We start from the raw sequence: 23,892 nt of genomic DNA on the forward strand, positions 1-23,892 counted from the left end.
CCCAGGGGACCTATTGACCTCTACTGCCCCTCCCAGGGTACCTATTGACCTATCCTGTCCCTCCCAGGGTATCTATTGATCTCTCCTGTCCCTCCCAGGGTACCTATTGACCTCTCCTGTCCCTCCCAGGGTACCTATTGACCTCTCCTGTCCCTCCCAGGGTACCTATTGATCTCTCCTGTCTCTCCCAGGGTACCTATTGATCTCTCATGTCCCTCCCAGGGTACCTATTGACCTCTCCTGTCCCTCCCAGGGTACCTATTGATCTCTCCTGTCTCTCACAGGGTACCTATTGATCTCTCCTGTCCCTCCCAGGGTACCTATTGACCTCTCCTGCCCCTCCCAGGGTACCTATTGACCTCTCCTGTCTCTCCCAGGGGACCTATTGACTCTCCTGTCTCTCCCAGGGGACCTATTGACCTCTCCTGTCTCTCCCAGGGGACCTATTGACCTCTCCTGTCTCTCCCAGGGGACCTATTGACCTCTCCTGTCCCTCCCAGGGTACCTATTGACCTCTCCTGCCCCTCCCAGGGTACCTATTGACCTCTCCTGTCTCTCCCAGGGGACCTATTGACCTCTCCTGTCTCTCCCAGGGGATCTATTGACCTCTCCTGCCCCTCCCAGGGGACCTATTGACCTCTCCTGTCCCTCCCAGGGTACCTATTGACCTCTCCTGTCCCTCCCAGGGTACCTATTGACCTCTCCTGTCCCTCCCAGGGTACCTATTGACCTCTCCTGTCCCTCCCAGGGTACCTATTGATCTCTCCTGTCCCTCCCAGGGGATCTATTGACCTCTCCTGTCCCTCCCAGGGTACCTATTGACCTCTCCTGTCCCTCCCAGGGTACCTATTGACCTCTCCTGTCCCTCCCAGGGGACCTATTGACCTCTCCTGTCCCTCCCAGGGTACCTATTGACCTCTCCTGTCCCTCCCAGGGGACCTATTGACCTCTCCTGCCCCTCCCAGGGGGCCTATTGACCTCTCCTGTCCCTCCCAGGGGACCTATTGACCTCTCCTGTCCCTCCCAGGGGACCTATTGACCTCTCCTGTCCCTCCCAGGGTACCTATTGACCTCTCCTGTCCCTCCCAGGGGGCCTATTGACCTCTCCTGTCCCTCCCAGGGGGCCTATTGACCTCTCCTGTCCCTCCCAGGGGACCTATTAACCTCTCCTGTCCCTCCCAGGGGACCTATTGACCTCTCCTGTCCCTCCCAGGGTACCTATTGACCTCTCCTGTCCCTCCCAGGGGACCTATTGACCTCTCCTGCCCCTCCCAGGGGGCCTATTGACCTCTCCTGTCCCTCCCAGGGTACCTATTGACCTCTCCTGTCCCTCCCAGGGTACCTATTGACCTCTCCTGTCCCTCACAGGGGACCTATTGACCTCTCCTGCCCCTCCCAGGGGGCCTATTGACCTCTCCTGTCCCTCCCAGGGTACCTATTGACCTCTCCTGTCCCTCCCAGGGGACCTATTGACCTCTACTGTCCCTCCCAGGGGACCTATTGACCTCTACTGCCCCTCCCAGGGTACCTATTGACCTCTCCTGTCCCTCCCAGGGTATCTATTGATCTCTCCTGTCCCTCCCAGGGTACCTATTGACCTCTCCTGTCCCTTCCAGGGTACCTATTGACCTCTCCTGTCCCTCCCAGGGTACCTATTGACCTCTCCTGTCCCTCCCAGGGTACCTATTGATCTCTCCTGTCTCTCCCAGGGTACCTATTGATCTCTCTTGTCCCTCCCAGGGTACCTATTGACCTCTCCTGTCCCTCCCAGGGTACCTATTGATCTCTCCTGTCTCTCACAGGGTACCTATTGATCTCTCCTGTCCCTCCCAGGGTACCTATTGACCTCTCCTGCCCCTCCCAGGGTACCTATTGACCTCTCCTGTCTCTCCCAGGGGACCTATTGACTCTCCTGTCTCTCCCAGGGGACCTATTGACCTCTCCTGTCTCTCCCAGGGGACCTATTGACCTCTCCTGTCTCTCCCAGGGGACCTATTGACCTCTCCTGTCCCTCCCAGGGTACCTATTGACCTCTCCTGCCCCTCCCAGGGTACCTATTGACCTCTCCTGTCTCTCCCAGGGGACCTATTGACCTCTCCTGTCTCTCCCAGGGGATCTATTGACCTCTCCTGCCCCTCCCAGGGGACCTATTGACCTCTCCTGTCCCTCCCAGGGTACCTATTGACCTCTCCTGTCCCTCCCAGGGGACCTATTGACCTCTCCTGCCCCTCCCAGGGGGCCTATTGACCTCTCCTGTCCCTCCCAGGGTACCTATTAACCTCTCCTGTCCCTCCCAGGGGACCTATTGACCTCTCCTGTCCCTCCCAGGGTACCTATTGACCTCTCCTGTCCCTCCCAGGGGGCCTATTGACCTCTCCTGTCCCTCCCAGGGGGCCTATTGACCTCTCCTGTCCCTCCCAGGGGACCTATTGACCTCTCCTGTCCCTCCCAGGGGACCTATTGACCTCTCCTGTCCCTCCCAGGGTACCTATTGACCTCTCCTGTCCCTCCCAGGGCACCTATTGACCTCTCTGCCCCTCCCAGGGGGCCTATTGATATATTCCTGTCCCTCCCAGGGTACCTATTGACCTCTCCTGTCCCTCCCAGGGTACCTATTGACCTCTCCTGTCCCTCACAGGGGACCTATTGACCTCTCCTGCCCCTCCCAGGGGGCCTATTGACCTCTCCTGTCCCTCCCAGGGTACCTATTGACCTCTCCTGTCCCTCCCAGGGGACCTATTGACCTCTCCTGTCCCTCCCAGGGTACCTATTGACCTCTCCTGTCCCTCCCAGGGTACCTATTGACCTCTCCTGTCCCTCCCAGGGTACCTATTGACCTCTCCTCTCCCTCCCAGGGGACCTATTGACCTCTACTGTCCCTCCCAGGGTACCTATTGACCTCTCCTGTCCCTCCCAGGGTACCTATTGACCTCTCCTGTCCCTCCCAGGGGACCTATTGACCTTCCTGCCCCTCCCAGGGGGCCTATGACCTTCCTGTCCCTCCCAGGGTTTAATATGACCTCTCTGTCCCTCCCAGGGTACCTATTGACCTCTCCTGTCCCTCCCAGGGGACCTATTGACCTCTCCTGCCCCTCCCAGGGGGCCTATTGACCTCTCCTGTCCCTCCCAGGGTTATTGACCTCTCCTGTCCCTCCCAATTGACCTCTCCTGTCCCTCCCAGGGTACCTATTGACCTCTCCTGTCCCTCCCAGGGGACCTATTGACCTTCTGTCTATCCCAGGGGATCTATTGACCTCTCCTGTCCCTCCCAGGGTACATATTGACCTCTCCTTCCCTCCCAGGGGACCTATTGACCTCTCCTGTCCCTCCCAGGGGACCTATTGACCTCTCCTGTCCCTCCCAGGGTACCTATTGACCTCTCCTGCCTCTCCCAGGGGACCTATTGACCTCTCCTGTCCCTGCCCCTACAGGTCGGAAAGATGAAGACCTCAAGATGGTGGCAGCAATGTTCAGTCATCAGCTTCCTGTTAGCTGTTTGGCTTCCAGCCTGGATCATGGCCTAAACAACGCCCCCTACCCAGGGCACCACCTCTCCCAAACCACAGAATGACCGGCTGCAGTTTCTCTGGTGGGGTACCCCGGAATATATTATTTAATATGTTCTGAGGGCGCATCGAGGTCTTCTATATAGGGAGAGTGGGGGACCATCTGTGATATATTTATTTAATGCCAACGTTCTGTATAGCTATGTTTTTGGAATATAGTTCTGTTTATACTAGGTGAGAACCTACTGCAAAATGGCATGTATCATTATGTTCTGTTTATATGTTATTATTTAATATGTTCTGTATATATTATTATTTAATATGTTCTGTTTATATATTATTATTTAATATGTTCTGTATATATTATTATTTAATATGTTCTGTTTATATGTTATTATTTAATATGTTCTGTATATATTATTATTTAATATGTTCTGTATATATTATTATTTAATATGTTCTGTTTATATATTATTTAATATGTTCTGTTTATATGTTATTATATAATATGTTCTGTATATATGTTATTATATAATATGTTCTGTTTATATTATTTAATATGTTCTGTTTATATGTTATTATATAATATGTTCTGTTTATATGTTATTATATAATATGTTCTGTTTATATATTATTATTTAATATGTTCTGTTTATATGTTATTATATAATATGTTCTGTATATATGTTATTTAATATGTTCTGTTCTGTATATATATTATTATATAATATGTTCTGTATATATATTATTTAATATGTTCTGTTTATTATTATTTAATATGTTCTGTATATATATTATATAATATGTTCTGTATATATATTATTTAATATGTTCTGTTTATTATTATTTAATATGTTCTGTTTATATATTATTATTATTTAATATGTTGTATGTCAGAGCATGGCGTCATGTTAAAGATGTTTTAAACATTTCCTGTTGAAAAGTGATAAAGTGTTATTTTAGACAACTGCAAACTAGAAGGAGCTTGGCATTCAAGGTGTTGGCCTGATGGAAACTCGTGACGTCATCAGCCTCCATCTTTAGTTCAGTAAATCAGGTGTTAAATGAGGTGAAAAGGAGAGTGGATTACCACTGTAAAGTGGTTACTATTAGTGACTGTCTGTCTGCTCTCCATGCAGGGAAGATCTGGCTGGATAATGTGCAGTGTAACGGAGGAGAGAAGAGCATTGAGCTGTGTAAATCTCGGGGTTGGGGCAACAGTGACTGCACACACGATGAGGACGCTGGAGTCGTCTGCAAGGACGAGAGGCTTCCTGGTTTTGTCGACTCCAACATCATTGATGTAAGGCACTAATTGTATTGTCATGCGCAGTAGGTGGGTTGGGGTCAATTCCATTTAAATTCCAGTCAATTCAGGAAGTACATCGAAACCCTAATTCTATTCAATGCTTTTGATTTAGGAACATTTTGAATTGGAATTTATCCATAGGTCTCTGGTCAAAAGTAGTGCAATATATAGGGATTAGTATGCTATTTGGGATGTTAACAGTGACCAGGCCTACTGATTAATATAACACTGTGTTCTTGGTGGATTAATAGGAGTCTATAGGGTTCATATGAGTCAGGGTTCATGGACTCTACATACGGTACAGTCTGTCAGGGTTCATAGACTCTACATAGTGTCCAGTCTGTCAGGGTTCATAGACTCTACATAGGGTACAGTCTGTCAGGGTTCATAGACTCTACCTAGGGTACAGTATGTCAGGGTTCATAGACTCTACATAGTGTCCAGTCTGTCAGGGTTCATAGACTCTACATAGGGTCCAGTCTGTCAGGGTTCATAGACTCTACATAGTGTCCAGTCTGTCAGGGTTCATAGACTCTACATAGGGTACAGTCTGTCAGGGTTCATAGACTCTACATAGTGTCCAGTCTGTCAGGGTTCATAGACTCTACATAGGGTACAGTCTGTCAGGGTTCATAGACTCTACATAGGGTACAGTCTGTCAGGGTTCATAGACTCTACATAGTGTCCAGTCTGTCAGGGTTCATAGACTCTACATAGGGTACAGTCTGTCAGGGTTCATAGACTCTACCTAGGGTACAGTATGTCAGGGTTCATGGACTCTACTCTACATAGTGTCCAGTCTGTCTGGGGTTCATAGACTCTACATAGGGTACAGTATGTCAGGGTTCATAGACTATACATAGTGTCCAGTCTGTCAGGGTTCATAGACTCTACATAGGGTACAGTCTGTCAGGGTTCATAGACTCTACATAGTGTCCAGTCTGTCAAGGTTCATAGACTCTACATAGGGTACAGTCTGTCAGGGTTCATAGACTCTACATAGGGTACAGTCTGTCAGGGTTCATAGACTCTACATAGGGTACAGTATGTCAGGGTTCATAGACTCTACATAGGGTACAGTATGTCAGGGTTCATAGACTCTACATAGGGTACAGTCTGTCAGGGTTCATAGACTCTACATAGTGTCCAGTCTGTCAGGGTTCATAGACTCTACATAGGGTACAGTCTGTCAGGGTTCATAGACTCTACATAGGGTACAGTCTGTCAGGGTTCATAGACTCTACATAGGGTACAGTCTGTCAGGGTTCATAGACTCTACATAGGGTACAGTCTGTCAGGGTTCATAGACTCTACATAGGGTACAGTCTGTCAGGGTTCATAGACTCTACATAGGGTACAGTATGTCAGGGTTCATAGACTCTACATAGGGTACAGTCTGTCAGGGTTCATGGACTCTACATAGGGTACAGTATGTCAGGGTTCATAGACTCTACATAGGGTACAGTCTGTCAGGGTTCATAGACTCTACATAGGGTACAGTCTGTCAGGGTTCATGGACTCTACATAGGGTACAGTATGTTAGGGTTCAAAGACTCTACATAGGGTACAGTCTGTCAGGGTTCATAGACTCTACATAGTGTCCAGTCTGTCAGGGTTCATAGACTCTACATAGTGTCCAGTCTGTCAGGGTTCATAGACTCTACATAGGGTACAGTATGTCAGGGTTCATAGACTCTAGTCTGTCAGGGTTCATAGACTCTACATAGGTCCAGTCTGTCAGTTCATAGACTCTACATAGTGTCCAGTCTGTCAGGGTTCATAGACTCTACATAGGGTACAGTATGTCAGGGTTCATAGACTCTACATAGGGTACAGTCTGTCAGGGTTCATAGACTCTACATAGGGTTCATAGACCAGTCTGTCAGGGTTCATAGACTCTACATAGTGTCCAGTTCTGTCAGGGTTCATAGACTCTACATAGGGTACAGTCTGTCAGGGTTCATAGACTCTACATAGGGTACAGTATGTCAGGGTTCATAGACTCTACATAGGGTACAGTCTGTCAGGGTTCATAGACTCTACATAGTGTCCAGTCTGTCATGGTTCATAGACTCTACATAGTGTCCAGTCTGTCAGGGTTCATAGACTCTACCTAGGGTACAGTCTGTCAGGGTTCATAGACTCTACATAGGGTACAGTATGTCAGGGTTCATAGACTCTACATAGGGTACAGTATGTCAGGGTTCATAGACTCTACATAGGGTACAGACTGTAGGATTATGCAATATTCAGTCTGCTGTCTGTCTGTAGTAAACACTACATTACATGTACTGTAAATAGTACAGTTTATTTATTTATTTAACTAGGCAAGTCAGTTAAGAACAAATTCTTATATACAATGATCTTTTACCCCGGGCAAACCCAAACCCAGACGATGCTGGGCCAATTGGGAGTCCTGTAGGGTGGTGCACAATCACGGCCGGTTGTGACACAGCCTGGAATCGAACTAGGGTCTGTAGTGAAGCCTCTTGCACTGAGATGCATTACCTTAGACCGCTGCTCCACTCGGGAGCCAATACATGCTACAGGACATACTACTGTTTCTGGTGGGCTGGAGAGGCTTGTGTTCCTGGAGAGCAACCCTCCTGTAGGTTTAAACTCCAACCCTGTTCCTGGAGAGATACCCTCCTGTAGGTTTTAACTCCAACCCTGTTCCTAGAGAGCAACCCTCCTGTAGGTTTAAACTCCAACCTTGTTCCTGGAGAGATACCCTCCTGTAGGTTTAAACTCCAACCCTGTTCCTGGAGAGATACCCTCCTGTAGGTTTTAACTCCAACCCTGTTCCTAGAGAGCTATCCTCCTGTAGGTTTTAACTCTGACCCTGTTCCTGTAGAGACACCCTCCTGTAGGTTTTAACTCCAACCCTATTCCTGGAGAGATACCTTCCTGTAGGTTTTAACTCCAACCCTGTTCCTGGAGAGATACCTTCCTGTAGGTTTTAACTCTGACCCTGTTCCTGTAGAGAAACCCTTCTTTAGATTTTAACTCCAATCCTGTTCCTGGAGAGCAACCCTCCTGTAGGTAAAAATTCCAACCCTGTTCCTTGAGAGAAACCCTCCTGTAGGTTTTTATCTCCGATCGTGTTCCTGGAGAGCTGCCCTCCTGTAGGGTTTCAATAGATTAGGGTTGGAGAGCTGCCCTCCTGTAGGGTTTCAATAGATTAGGGTTGGAGAGCTGCCCTCCTGTAGGGGTTCAATAGATTAGGGTTGGAGAGCTGCCCTCCTGTAGGTTTTTAACTCCGACCCTGTTCCTGGAGAGCTAACCTCCTGTAGGGTTTCAATAGATTAGGGTTGGAGAGCCCTATACCACAGTTTACAAGTACACTCTCCTAGACCATTCACTATGTTATAGCATGGCCGTGTCATAAGTTAACCGCTAGTGAGGGATTGTCCAACACAGTTGTAGTGTTGAACAGCACATAGGTGCCAGACTGCCAGTCTTTTTCCGTTTCCTTTTTCCTCTCTCCCTCCCCCTTATTGGACGGTAAAGAGCTCTCTAAACAAGAGCTTTCATAAGGGTTGAAGTTTTAATTTTCTTAAACATGGAATTCCTCCACTCCTCAAGCTCCTCCCCCTCCAGCTCCTCCTCCTTCCACCTCCTCCTCCTTCTTATCCTCCGGCTATTGCTTCTCCTGCTCTTCCAGCTCCTCCTCTCTGTGTTCCTGACTCCTCATCTGACCAGTCTGGCGAACAGACAACAAACCAGGAGTTCAGCCTTCTCCTCTTCCACCCACTCAGTCTGATCTGACTCAATGCAGTGCAGCCTGGGAATGAAGAAACCACAGTTACAAACCAGTTACTATTACTGCCTTTAGTCAACCAATTACTATTACTGCCTTTAATCAACCAGATACTATTACTGCCTTTAGTCAACCAGTTACTATTACTGCCTTTAGTCAACCAGTTACTATTACTGCCTTTAATCAACCAGTTACTATTACTGCCTTTAGTCACGACCAGTTACTATTACTGCCTTTAGTCACGACCAGTTACTATTACTGCCTTTAGTCAACCAGTTACTATTACTGCCTTTAGTCAACCAGTTACTATTACTGCCTTTAGTCACGACCAGTTACTATTACTGCCTTTAGTCAACCAGTTACTATTACTGCCTTTAGTCAACCAGTTACTATTACTGCCTTTAGTCAACCAGTTACTATTACTGCCTTTAGTCACGACCAGTTACTATTACTGCCTTTAGTCAACCAGTTACTATTACTGCCTTTAGTCACGACCAGTTACTATTACTGCCTTTAGTCAACCAGTTACTATTACTGCCTTTAGTCAACCAGTTACTATTACTGCCTTTAATCAACCAGTTACTATTACTGCCTTTAGTCAACCAGTTACTATTACTGCCTTTAGTCAACCAGATACTATTATTGTATCTGTCGGGCGTAACACGGTAGCCTGCCCTGATTCCAGATCAGTTTTGTATCTGTATCTGTGCTGCTGCTGTCTTGTCATAGGAGTCAGCAAGACACCCCAAAGAGACCTGGCAACATGCCACATCACGCCAGCCTCGTTGGACCATGCTATTCTTGAGAGATCCCATTCCGTTCCTTTAACAAAACAAGTCAGGATGTTGGATCAGGCGAACACACCTCAGGAGGCCTGTTTTATTGCTCTGAGGGGTCAGCGGCCTCGCCCCAGCACTCTGTGTAACCCCTGACCCCTGAAACCCATCGTTACAGGTGCAGATGGATGAGAACAAGGTGGAGAAGGTGCGTCTGCGTCCGGTGGTGCCCACCAAAAAGATGCCCGTCACCGAGGGTGTGGTAGAGATTAAGTACAGGAACGGCTGGGTCCAGATCTGTGATGTGGGATGGACCTCCACAAACACTCGGGTCATCTGTGGTATGCTGGGGTTCCCTGACGAGAAAAGGGTCAACAAGAACTTCTACAAGTAAGTTATACATTTTAAATGTACATTTTTGATATTTTTGCAGACACAGTTATCCACAGCGACTTACAGTTTGTGCATTCATCTTAAGGTAGCTAGGAAGCAGGGATTCACTCATATCAGTCATTAACGACGGGTTGGTTGTTTAGCAACAAAACAGCCGCATGCACAACTATTGGGTGAAACAGAAGGTGTTGAAATCATGTAACCTATATTTCATCACCATATGTTTATTGTAAACATAAATGCATTTGCACAATGGGCACTTGTTGTCTCTCAAATACATTGTTACATTTGTTGGTTAGCTTAGCCATATTAGCATTGACATAAAATCAATCAAAACACCTCAAAACAAGACATGGTATCAATAACAAGACAACAACGAGCTGAAACGAGCCACATACAGTTCCTCACATGGCAGCTTCTTGTCATTGTTGCTAGCTATTTGACCATTCAGAATCATAACAACGGGTGGCTTCCGGCCACAACAGTAACCATGGTAACTACTGGGCTCTGTTAGAGAGAGAGAGAACAACGGTAACCATGGTAACTATTGGGCTCTCTCAGAGAGAACAGCGGTAACCATGGTAACTACTGGGATCTGTTAGAGAGAGAACAACGTTAACCATGGTAACTACTTGGCTCTGTTAGATAGAACAACAGTAACCATGGTAACTACTTGGCTCTGTTAGATAGAACAACAGTAACCATGGTAACTACTGGGCTCTCTTAGAGAGAGAGAACAGCGGTAACCATGGTAACTACTGGGCTCGGTCAGAGAGAACAACAGTAACCATGGTAATTACTGGACTCTCTTAGAGGGAACAATGGTAACCATGGTAACTACTGGGCTCTCTCAGAGAGAGAGAACAACAGTAACCATGGTAACTACGTGGCTCTGTTAGATAGAACAACAGTAACCATGGTAACTACTGGGCTCTCTTAGAGAGATAGAACAACAGTAACCATGGTAACTACTGGGCTCTCTTAGAGAGAGAGAACAACAGTAACCATGGTAACTACGGGGCTCTGTTAGATAGAACAACAGTAACCATGGTAACTACGGGGCTCTCTTGGAGTGAACAATGGTAACCATGGTAACTACTGGGCTCTCTTAGAGAGAGAGAACAACAGTAACCATGGTAACCACGGGGCTCTCTTAGAGTGAACAACAGTAACCATGGTAACTACTGGGCTCTCTTAGAGAGAACATCCATGGAAATGCAGGAAAACTCCACTGGTAACCAGGGCTCCCATATTCAGACATTAACTCCACTGGTGACCAGGGCTCCCATATTCAGACATTAAATCCACAAACACACACACAATGAACCACAGACAGAAGAGTCCTTAAGATGTTTGTGTTTGCTTCTGGGACAGGTCTTTTTAGTGTTCTTGCTGTTTGTTTGTGTGTTCTATGCACACAGTGAAGGAAAGGAATGCTAGTTAATTGTCTGCAGAACAGAACAGAGTCGAACAAAACAGAGCATAGCAGAACAGAACAGAATAGAACAGAACAGAACAGAGCAGAACAGAATAGAACAGAGCAGAACAGAACAGAACAGAACAGAGCAGAACAGAGCAGAACAGAGCAGAACAGAGCAGAACAGAATAGAACAGAATAGAGCAGAACAGAGCAGAACAGAATAGAGCAGAACAGATCAGAACAGAACAGAATAGAGCAGAACAGAACAGAACAGAACAGAACAGAACAGAGCAGAACAGAGCAGAACAGAACAGAACAGAACAGAACAGAGCAGAACAGAACAGAACAGAACAGAACAGAGCAGAACAGAACAGAGCAGAACAGAACAGAACAGAGCAGAACAGAGCAGAACAGAGCAGAGCAGAACAGAACAGAGCAGAACAGAACAGAACAGAACAGAACAGAACAGAGCAGAACAGAACAGAACAGAGCAGAGGTTTTTCATGAAGCGGTATGATATTCTGGACAGGGAAAACAACCCAGGCTTTTCCAGATACAACAGGCGGTTATCATTTCAAGCAAATGTTTCTGACAACATAAAGGATGTATAGACTGTGTAGTATAGTAAAGTACTAAAGGGTCTTATCTTCTGCGGTGGTTTCATAACAATACGTTATGGAATATATTATATTTTACTGGCTGGCCTGGCTAAGGGAACTGGTCCAAAACCTGGTAGAAGGATTCATGATATTTTCATAGTGTCCCATAAAGCTTTTGACTGGTTTTGGTTGATTTTCCTCATACAGGTACCTCTGATTTTACACATACTTTATGTTACCTGGTAACAGACTGGGAGGCCAGTACATACTTAGGTTACTGGTATGTTGCCTGGAGACAGACTGGGGGGCCAGTACATAGTTAGGTTACTGGTATGTTGGATGGTAACAGACTGGGGGGCCAGTACATAGTTAGGTTACTGGTATGTTGGATGGTAACAGACTGGGGGGCCAGTACATAGTTAGGTTACTGGTATGTTGCCTGGAGACAGACTGGGGGGCCAGTACATAGTTAGGTTACTGGTATGTTGCCTGGAGACAGACTGGGGGGCCAGTACATAGTTAGGTTACTGGTATGTTGGATGGTAACAGACTGGGGGGCCAGTACATACTTAGGTTACTGGTATGTTGCCTGGTAACAGACTGGGGGGCCAGTACATAGTTAGGTTACTGGTATGTTGCCTAAAATAAAAAATAGTCAGACTCTTTACTGTGAGACTCGTAATTGAGGTCAGGTGCATCCTGTTTCCATTGATCATCTTTGAGATGTTTCTACAACTTGATTGGAGTCCACCTGTGGTACATTCAAGTGATTGGACATGATTTGGAAAGGCACACACCTGTCTATATAAGGTCCCACAGTTGACGGTGCCTGTCAGAGCAAAAACCAAGCCATGAGGTCGAAGGAATTGTCCATTGAGCTTCGAGACAGGATTGTGTCGAGGCACAGATCTGGGGAAGCGTACCAAAACATTTCTGCAGCATTGAAGGTCCCCAAGAACATAGTGGCTTCCATCATTCTTAAATGAAAAAGGTTTGGAACCACCAAGACTCTTCCTAGAGCTGGCATATTCTCTGGTCTGATTAAACCAAGATTGAACTGTTTGGCCTGAAAGCCAAGCGTCATGTCTGGAGGAAACTTGGCACCATCCCTACGGTGAAGCATGGTGGTGACAGCATCATACTGTGGGGATGTTTTTCAGCAGCAGGGACTGGGAAACTAGTCAAGATCGAGGGAAAAATGAACAGAGCAAAGTACAGAGAGATCCTTGATGAAAACCTGCTCCAGAGCTCTCAGGACCTCAGACTGGGGTGAAGGTTCACGTTCCAACAAGACAATCACCCTAAGCACACAGCCAAGACAACGCAGAAGTGGCAAGTCTTTGAATGTCCTTGAGAGACCCAGCCAGAGCCCAGACTTGAACACCAATTTAAAATCTCTGGCGAGACCTGAAAATAGCTGAGTAAAGGGTCTGAATACATGTAAATGTCATATTTCATTTTTAAAATATTTTTTTTATATACATTTGCAAAAATGTCTAATAGCCTGTTTTTGCTTTGTCATTATGGGGTATTGTGTGTAGATGGATGACAGAAAAAAACGATTAAATCAATTTTAGAATAAGGCTGTAACGTAACAAAATGTGGGAAAAGTCAAGGGGTCTGAATACTTTCTGAATGTAACCTTACTGCTCTCCTTTAAACCTAACAACCAAACTGGCTGTGTTATGGCTGTTATATCGTGTGTGTGTATTATTGGGTGTGTGTGTGTGTGTGTGTGTGTGTGTGTGTGTGTGTGTGTGTGTGTGTGTGTGTGTGTGTGTGTGTGTGTGTGTGTGTGTGTGTGTGTGTGTGTGTGTGTGTGTGTGTGTGTGTGTGCGTGTGTGTGTGTGTGTGTGTGTGTGTGTGTGTGTTCACCATCACTAGTGTCTCGGTGATGTTTCCGTTGCAGAAACCGTCTGCGAAAGAGAGCAGCAGAGAGCCAAGGTCAAAAGGTCAAAGCCAAGGTTCATGTTTCTGCTGGTGCCAGGTATAGTTACATCAGGGAACAACCCACTGTCCTGCCCCTCTCCCCCCCAAAGACTGGGGCTGCCGTCCAAACACCACACTATCTCTACGTAGTGCACTACTTCTAAACATGGCCCATAGGGTAGTGCACTACTTCTAAACATGGCCCATAGGGTAGTGCACTACTTCTAAACAGGGCCCATAGGGTAGTGCACTACTTCTAAACAGGGCCCATAGGGTAGTGCACTACTTCTAAACAGGGCCCATAGGGTAGTGCACTACTTCTAAACAGGGCCCATAGGGTAGTGCACTACTTCTAAACAGGGCCCATAGGGTAGTGCACTACTTCTAAACAGGGCCCATAGGGTAGTGCACTACTTCTAAACAGGGCCCATAGGGCCCATAGTGCACTACTTCTAAACAGGGCCCATAGGGTAGTGCACTACTTCTAAACAGGGCCCATAGGGTAGTGCACTACTTCTAAACAGGGCCCATAGGGTAGTGCACTACTTCTAAACAGGGCCCATAGGGTAGTGCACTACTTCTAAACATGGCCCATAGGGTAGTGCACTACTTCTAAACAGGGCTCATAGGGTAGTGCACTACGTAGGGAATAGGGTGCTGTTTGGGACGCTGACAGTGGGTTTCCTGCAGTGGTAGTAGTAGTAACCTTCTAGAACGTTGAAGAACCTTTACCCAGCTGGCTTTCATTCCCTCACCGCCTCATCTAACTAACACGGTGTGACTTCATCTAACTCTATCTTATTTAACCGTTCCTAGTCACACAAATGCACCTCAACTAATCTGGTGGGCATAGAGCTCAGGCTCACACATACAGTTGAAGTCGGAAGTTTACATACACCTTAGCCAAGTACATTTCAACTCAGTTTTTCACAATTCCTGACATTTAATACTAGTAAAAATTCCCTGTCTTAGGTCAGTTAGGATCACCACTTTATTTCAAGAATGTGAAATGTCAGAATAATAGTAGACAGAATTATTTATTTCAGCATTTATTCCTTTCATCACATTCCCAGTGGGTCAGAAGTTTACAAACACTCAATTAGTATTTGGTAGCATTGCCTTTAAATTGTTTAACTTGGGTCAAACGTTTCAGGGATCCTTCCACAAGCTTCCCACAATAAGTTGGGTGAATTTTGGCCCATTCCTCCTGACAGAGCTGGTGTAACTGAGTCAGGTTTGTAGGCCTCCTTGCTCACACACACCTTTTCAGTTCTGCCCACAAATGTTCTATGGGATTGAGGTCAGGGCTTTGTGATGGCCACTCCAGTACCTTGACTTTGATGTCCTTAAGCCATTTTGCCACAACTTTGGAAGTATGCTTGGGGTCATTGTCCATTTGGAAAACCCATTTGCGACCAAGCTTTAACTTCCTGACTGATGTCTTGAGATGTTGCTTCAATATATCCACATAATTTTCCATCCTCATGATGCCATTTATTTTGTGAAGTGCACCAGTCCCCAATGCAGCAAAGCACCTCCACAACATGATGCTGCCACCCCCGTGCTTCACAGTTGGGACGGTGTTCTTCAGCTTGCAAGCATCCCCCTTTTCCTTCAAACATAACGATGGTAATTATGGCCAAACAGTTCTATTTTTGTTTCATCAGACCAGAGGACATTTCTCCAAAAAGTACCATCTTTGTCCCCATGTGCAGTTGCAAACCATAGCCAGGCTTATTTTATGGTGGTTTTGGAGAAGTGGCTTCTTCCTTGCTGAGTGGCCGTTCAGGTTATGTCGATATAGGACTCGTTTTACTGTGGATATAGATACTTTTGTACCTGTTTCCTCCAGCATCTCGCAAGGTCCTTTGCTGTTGTTCTGGGATTGATTTGTACTTTTCACACCAAAGTACATTCAAAGTACATTCATCTCTAGGAGACAGAACGAGTCTCCTCCCTGAGCGGTATGCCCATGGTGTTTATACTTGTGTACTATTGTTTGTACAGATGAATGTGGTACCTTCAGGCGTTTGGAAATTGCTCCCAATGATGAACCAGACTTGTGGAGGTATACAATTTGTTTTCTGAGGTATTGGCTGATTTCTTTTGATTTTCCCATGATGTCAAGCAAAGAGGCACTGAGTTTGAAGGTAGTCCTTGAAATACATCCACAGATACACCTCCAATTGACTCAAATGATGTCAATGAAACTATCAGAGCTTCTAAACCTATGACATTTTCTGGAATTTTCCAAGCTGTTTAAAGGCACAGTCATCTTAGTGTATGTAAACTTCTGACCCACTGGAATTGTGATACAGTGAATTATAAGTGAAATAATCTGTCTGTAAACAATTGTTGGAAAAATGACTTGTCCTGCACAAAGTAGATGTCCTAACCGAATTGCCAAAACTATAGTTTGTTAACAAGAAATTTGTGGAGTGGTTGAAAAACTAGTTTTAATGACTCCAACTTAAGTGTATGTAAACTTTCCACGGTATGATTGAAAAATGTAAAAGCGTGTTACATTTTGAGAAGATATTCACTTTTAAAGCAGGAAGTCCTTTTGAAAAGCCCATTTTATGTGAATAATGTCAATCTTGTTTGAATGTGCATTTCATTTCCATAGTTTAACATAGTTATATTTCTATATTTCTTTAACATAGTTATATTTAGTTATATTTCTATAGTTTAACATAGTTATATTTAGTTATATTTATATAGTTTAACTTAGTTATATTTCCATAGTTTAACATAGTTATATTTAGTTATATTTCTATAGTTCGCAGTTGTAAATGAGAACCTGGTTAAATAAAGGTGAAAAAAATATATATATATATACACTGCTCAAAAAAATAAAGGGAACACTTAAACAACACAATGTAACTCCAAGTCAATCACACTTCTGTGAAATCAAACTGTCCACTTAGGAAGCAACACTGATTGACAATACATTTCACATGCTGTTGTGCAAATGGAATAGACAACAGGTGGAAATTATAGGCAATTAGCAAGACACCCCCAATAAAGGAGTGGTTCTGCAGGTGGTGACCACAGACCACTTCTCAGTTCCTATGCTTCCTGGCTGATGTTTTGGTCACTTTTGAATGCTGGCGGTGCTTTCACTCTAGTGGTAGCATGAGACGGAGTCTACAACCCACACAAGTGGCTCAGGTAGTGCAGCTCATCTAGGATGGCACATCAATGCGAGCTGTGGCAAGAAGGTTTGCTGTGTCTGTCAGTGTAGTGTCCAGAGCATGGAGGCGCTACCAGGAGACAGGCCAGTACATCAGGAGACTTGGAGGAGGCCGTAGGAGGGCAACAACCCAGCAGCAGGACCGCTACCTCCGCCTTTGTGCAAGGAGGAGCACTGCCAGAGCCCTGCAAAATGACCTTCAGCAGGCCACAAATGTGCATGGGTCTGCTCAAACGGTCAGAAACAGACTCCATGAAGGTGGTATGAGGGCCCGATGTCCACAGGTGGGGGTTGCGCTTACAGCCCAACACCGTGCAGGACGTTTGGCATTTGCCAGAGAACACCAAGATTGGCAAATTCGCCACTGGCGCCCTGTGCTCTTCACAGATGAAAGCAGGTTCACACTGAGCACATGTGACAGACGTGACAGAGTCTGGAGACGCAGTGGAGAACGTTCTGCTGCCTGCAACATCCTCCAGCATGACCGGTTTGGCAGTGGGTCAGTCATGGTGTGGGGTGGCATTTCTTTGGGGGGCCGCACAGCCCTCCATGTGCTCTCCAGAGGTAGCCTGACTGCCATTAGGTACTGAGATCCTCAAACCCCTTGTGAGACCATATGCTGGTGCGGTTGGCCCTGGGTTCCTCCTAATGCAAGACAATGCTAGACCTCATGTGGCTGGAGTGTGTCAGCAGTTCCTGCAAGAGGAAGGCATTGATGCTATGGACTGGCCCGCCCGTTCCCCAGACCTGAATCCAATTGAGCACATCTGGGACATCATGTCTCACTCCATCCACCAACCCCACGTTGCACCACAGACTGTCCAGGAGTTGGTGGATGCTTTAGTCCAGGTCTGGGAGGAGATCCCTCAGGAGACCATCCGCCACCTCATCAGGAGCATGCCCAGGCGTTGTAGGGAGGTCATACAGGCACGTGGAGGCCACACACACTACTGAGCCTCATTTTGACTTGTTTTAAGGACATTAACATCAAAGTTGGATCAGCCTGTAGTGTGGTTTTCCACTTTAATTTTGAGTGTGACTCCAAATCCAGACCTCCATGGGTTGATAAATTTGATTTCCATTGATCATTTTTGTGTGATTTTGTTGTCAGCACATTCAACTATGTAAAGAAAAAAGTATTTACTAAGAATATTTCATTCATTCAGATCTAGGATGTGTTATTTTAGTGTTCCCTTAATTTTTTTGAGCAGTGTAGTTTAGAGCGCCAGTGTCAAGACCAGAGGTGACATTCACTATTGACAAAACCATCAGTAGAGTTTAAAATGAGACCTATTCATCTTCGGACATTGGAATTTAACCGCAAAAAGTATTTAATCACACAGCCTTTTATCTGCAACAAGTCAATGTGATGGAAACAACTGTTGGGGGAAAATGTGCATTTTGTTTTTAATGCAGATTTGAGAATATTCACATGAAAATCTGTCACCGCTGATTGGATGGAAACCTAGAAGGTATTTCTGATGTTTCCAATATGACATTCTGTTGGGTGTGGAACATAATGTTTCCAATATGACATGCTGTTGGGTGTGGAACATAATGTTTCCAATCAGACATGCTGTTGGAGGTATTTCTGATGTTTCCAATAAGACATGCTGTTGGATGTGGAACATAATGTTTCCAATCAGACATGCTGTTGGGTGTGGAACATAATGTTTCCAATCAGACATGCTGTTGGGTGTGGAACATAATGTTTCCAATAAGACATGCTGTTGGGTGTGGAACATAATGTTTCCAATAAGACATGCTGTTGGGTGTGGAACATAATGTTTCCAATCAGACATGCTGTTGGGTGTGGAACATAATGTTTCCAATAAGACATGCTGTTGGGTGTGGAACATAATGTTTCCAATAAGACATGCTGTTGGAGGTATTTCTGATGTTTCCAATAAGACATGCTGTTGGGTGTGGAACATAATGTTTCCAATCAGACATGCTGTTGGGTGTGGAACATAATGTTTCCAATAAGACATGCTTTTGGGTGTGGAACATAATGTTTCCAATCAGACATGCTGTTGGAGGTATTTCTGATGTTTCCAATAAGACATGCTGTTGGGTGTGGAACATAATGTTTCCAATCAGACATGCTGTTGGAGGTATTTCTGATGTTTCCAATAAGACATGCTGTTGGGTGTGGAACATAATGTTTCCAATCAGACATGCTGTTGGAGGTATTTCTGATGTTTCCAATAAGACATGCTGTTGGATGTGGAACATAATGTTTCCAATCAGACATGCTGTTGGGTGTGGAACATAATGTTTCCAATCAGACATGCTGTTGGGTGTGGAACATAATGTTTCCAATAAGACATGCTGTTGGGTGTGGAACATAATGTTTCCAATAAGACATGCTGTTGGGTGTGGAACATAATGTTTCCAATCAGACATGCTGTTGGGTGTGGAACATAATGTTTCCAATAAGACATGCTGTTGGGTGTGGAACATAATGTTTCCAATCAGACATGCTGTTGGAGGTATTTCTGATGTTTCCAATAAGACATGCTGTTGGGTGTGGAACATAATGTTTCCAATCAGACATGCTGTTGGGTGTGGAACATAATGTTTCCAATAAGACATGCTTTTGGGTGTGGAACATAATGTTTCCAATCAGACATGCTGTTGGAGGTATTTCTGATGTTTCCAATAAGACATGCTGTTGGGTGTGGAACATAATGTTTCCAATCAGACATGCTGTTGGAGGTATTTCTGATGTTTCCAATAAGACATGCTGTTGGGTGTGGAACATAATGTTTCCAATCAGACATGCTGTTGGAGGTATTTCTGATGTTTCCAATAAGACATGCTGTTGGGTGTGGAACATAATGTTTCCAATCAGACATGCTGTTGGGTGTGGAACATAATGTTTCCAATCAGACATGCTGTTGGGTGTAGAACATAATGTTTCCAATAAGACATGCTGTTGGGTGTGGAACATAACATAACGATCACATTATAGTCTTCTAAAGTGCTGCTCTGTTACCTTCTGTTAACTTCTACAATGCTCTGTTAACTTCTACAATGCTCTGTTAACTTCTACAATGCTCTGTTAACTTCTACAATGCTCTGTTAACTTCTACAATGCTCTGTTAACTTCTGTTACCTTCTACAATGCTCTGTTAACTTCTACAATGCTCTGTTAACTTCTACAATGCTCTGTTAACTTCTGTTACCTTCTACAATGCTCTGTTACCTTCTACAATGCTCTGTTACCTTCTACAATGCTCTGTTACCTTTTACCTTCTACAATGCTCTGTTACCTTCTACAATGCTCTGTTAACTTCTGTTATCTTCTACAATGCTCTGTTACCTTCTACAATGCTCTGTTACCTTCTACAATGCTCTGTTACCTTTTACCTTCTACAATGCTCTGTTACCTTCTACAATGCTCTGTTACCTTCTACAATGCTCTGTTAACTTCTGTTACCTTCTACAATGCTCTGTTACCTTCTACAATGCTCTGTTACCTTCTACAATGCTCTGTTACCTTTTACAATGCTCTGTTAATTTCTACAATGCTCTGTTACCTTCTACAATGCTCTGTTACCTTTTACAATGCTCTGTTACCTTCTACAATGCTCTGTTACCTTTTACAATGCTCTGTTAATTTCTACAATGCTCTTTTAACTTCTGAAATTAATGGTGTATTTTCGTGTTGTACCCAAACACATAATGTAACATGTGTTACTAACTTGGTTAATATTTTCTCCTATTGCTTTTATCATAATCATCATCATAATCATCATCATCTAACCAATGTTTACTTTGCAGGCTGCCACCCAAAGCTAAAGCTAGGGCTAAACCATTCACCTCTGGGTTAAACAAAAGGTAAACTAAAACCACAAGCAGCTATTTCCCCTTAATATCCTCCTGATGAATGATGGTTGTTTTTGTGTGTCGGGATCTGTCCCAAATGGCAGCCTGTTCCATTCATAGTGCACTACTTTTGACCTGAACCATATGGGTATAACAGCAGGACTATAACTCTGTCCAGGGGGAACCAGTAGGTATGTCTCTCTGTCCAGGGGGAACCAGTAGGACTATAACTCTGTCCAGGGGGAACTAGTAGTCTCTCTGTCCAGGGGGAACCAGCAGGTATATAACTCTGTCCAGGGGGAACCAGTAGGTATGTCTCTCTGTCCAGGGGGAACCAGTAGGACTATAACTCTGTCCAGGGGGAACCAGTAGGTATGTCTCTCTGTCCAGGGGGAACCAGCAGGTATATAACTCTGTCCAGGGGGAAACCGGTAGGACTATAACTCTGTCCAGGGGGAACCAGTAGGACTATAACTCTGTCCAGGGGGAAGCAGCAGGTATATAACTCTGTCCAGGGGGAACCAGTAGGACTATAACTCTGTCCAGGGGGAACCAGTAGGACTATAACTCTGTCCAGGGGGAACAGTAGGTATATAACTCTGTCCAGGGGGAACCAGCAGGACTATAACTCTGTCCAGGTGGAACCAGTAGGTATATAACTCTGTCCAGGGGGAACCAGCAGGTATATAACTCTGTCCAGGGGGAACCAGCAGGTATGTCTCTCTGTCCAGGGGGAACCAGCAGGTATATAACTCTGTCCAAGGGGAACCAGTAGGTATGTCTCTCCGTCCAGGGGGAACCAGTAGGACTATAACTCTGTCCAGGGGGAACCAGCAGGACTATAACTCTGTCCAGGGGGAACCAGCAGGTATATAACTCTGTCCAGGGGGGTCCAGCTGTTCATGTGTGATTGAAAACATACAGGTAGATACTGCATACTAAGCCAGGTTCTTGGCTGTAGGTGCACAAATAAGGTCGTCTTTGTACCGAAGACAAAAGGTAACTTCAGGTTTTCTGTGAAAGTCTTGTTTTGACGTCCAACCATACAGCTGCAATTGTTTTGAAAATGATTTAAGAGTTCATAGTTTATCCAAGTATAAATGAAAAACATCTATGTGCATCATTGTACATTTGGCAGACAGTCAGCCAGACTCTGTGTCTGGTGCAACAATCATATGAGGAACTGAAAAGCTGAGTATCAGTGATATTGCAACTGAGAATAATAAAATCACTCACTTAGTCCAGTGTTGGGGTCAATTACATTTAAATGAGTCAATTCAGGAAGTACACCGAAATTCCAATTATTATGCTTTTTAATTAACAATCATTTGGATTTGCAATTTGGTTTACTTTCTGACTTGACTGGTACTGCAATGGAATTGACTAAACCCCCGATGCACACAGTCAAGTTCCTCAGAGCTCCAGCCGTGTGTTCAGACTACAGCCCATCTTTTCCTCAGAGCTCCATCCTTGTGTTCAGACTACAGCCAATCTTTTCCTCAGAGCTTCATCCTTGTGTTCAGACTACAGCCCATCTTTTCCTCAGAGCTTCATCCTTGTGTTCAGACTACAGCCCATCTTTTCCTCAGATCTTCAGCCTTGTGTTCAGACTGTAGACCGTCTTTTTTGCACCCTCTTCCTCCCCCCTCCTCCCCCGTTCAAACCCCTCCAGACTGAACACAGAGCGTCAGAAGAACCAGTACCACCTCCACTCTGTGGCATGTGTTGGCACTGAGGTCCACCTGGCAGCCTGCCCCCTGGAGTTCAACAAGGGTAATTATAGAGGGAGAATGATGTAAATCTATTGAGCATACCTCCCAAACAAGCACCATGATCAGACTGTATGTGTGATGTATTGGTGTGTATTTGTGAGTATTTGTGAGTTATGTTCTGTGTATTTTTGTAATTCTGTGTGTAATGTGACTCCATAGGTAATGCCACAGGTTCCTGTAAGGGCGGCATGCCAGTCGTGGTCAGCTGTGTACCTGGACCACAGTATGTACACAACAACGGACTGAAGAAGAAACTGAAAACCACGGTAAAGTACCTGGGTGGGTGGGTACACCTGTGCATTTGTATCTCACTGGCATATACTTGAAGCTTCAACTACAGTTTTTGATTCTCTCTCCCCTGTGTCTCCTCCCCTCCCATGTGTCTCCTCTCCTCTCCTCCCCTGTGTCTCCTCTCCTCCCCTCCCATGTGTCTCCTTCCCTCCCCTGTGTCTCTTCCCCTCCCTCCCCTGTGTCTCCTCTCCTCCCATGTGTCTCCTTCCCTCCCTCCCCTGTGTCTCCTCTCCTCCCCTCCATGTGTCTCCTCTCCTCCCCTCCCTGTGTCTCCTCCCCTCCCATGTGTCTCCTCTCCTCTCCTCCCCTGTGTCTCCTCTCCTCCCTCCCCTGTGTCTCCTCTCCTCTCATCCCCTGTGTCTCCTCTCCTCTCCTCCCCTGTGTCTCCTCTCCTCCCCTGTGTCTCCTCCCCTCCCTGTGTCTCCTCCCCTCCCATGTGTCTCCTTCCCTCACCTGTGTCTCCTCCCCTCTCTCCCATGTGTCTCCTCTCCCCTCTCCCCTGTGGCTCCTCCATCGCCTGTGTCTCCTCTCCTCCCCTCCCCTGTGTCTCCTCCCCTCTCTCCCATGTGTCTCCTCTCCTCCCTTGTGTCTCCTCTCCTCCCCTGTGTCTCCTTCCCTCTCCTCCCCTGTCTCCTCCCCTCCTTGTGTCTCCTCTCCTCCCATATGTCTCCTCTCCTCCCCTGTGTCTCCTCCCCTCCCTCCCCTGTGTCTCCTCTCCTCCCTCCCCTCCCCTGTGTCTCCTCCCCTCTCTCCCATGTGTCTCCTCTCTCCATGTGTCTCCTCTCCTCCCTCCCCTCCCGGTGTCTCCTCTCCTCCCCTCCCCTGTGTCTCCTCCCCTCTCTTCCCCTGTGTCTCCTCTCCTCCCTCCCCTCCCGGTGTCTCCTCTCCTCCCCTCCCCTGTCTCCTCCCCTCTCTTCCCATGTGTCTCCTCCTCTCCCCTGTGTCTCCTCCCCTCCCCTGTGTCTCCTCCCCTCCCCTGTCTCCTCCCCTCTCTTCCCATGTGTCTCCTCCCCTCCCCTGTGTCTCCTCCCCTCTCTCCCATGTGTCTCCTCTCTCCCATGTGTCTCCTCTCCTCCCTCCCCTCCCGGTGTCTCCTCCCCTCTCCTCCCCTGT

At 45.9% G+C, this 23,892-nt stretch overlaps 1 protein-coding gene across 1 annotated transcript in view; it reads left to right on the top strand.

The window, feature by feature from the left end:
* The first annotated feature begins 4,406 nt into the window (after positions 1 to 4,406).
* Positions 4,407 to 23,892, top strand: part of LOC124002264 (lysyl oxidase homolog 3B-like) — a 69,191-nt gene continuing 49,705 nt past the window's right edge. The window contains exons 1-7 of the mRNA XM_046309639.1: positions 4,407 to 4,416; positions 4,646 to 4,809; positions 9,530 to 9,741; positions 13,673 to 13,750; positions 20,672 to 20,728; positions 22,389 to 22,489; positions 22,648 to 22,754. Coding sequence (XP_046165595.1) covers positions 4,407 to 4,416; positions 4,646 to 4,809; positions 9,530 to 9,741; positions 13,673 to 13,750; positions 20,672 to 20,728; positions 22,389 to 22,489; positions 22,648 to 22,754 — 729 coding nt within the window. The remainder of the gene's footprint in view (positions 4,417 to 4,645; positions 4,810 to 9,529; positions 9,742 to 13,672; positions 13,751 to 20,671; positions 20,729 to 22,388; positions 22,490 to 22,647; positions 22,755 to 23,892) is intronic.

This window comes from Oncorhynchus gorbuscha, linkage group LG17 (genome assembly GCF_021184085.1).
Source record: "Oncorhynchus gorbuscha isolate QuinsamMale2020 ecotype Even-year linkage group LG17, OgorEven_v1.0, whole genome shotgun sequence".
Lineage (NCBI taxonomy): Eukaryota > Metazoa > Chordata > Actinopteri > Salmoniformes > Salmonidae > Oncorhynchus > Oncorhynchus gorbuscha.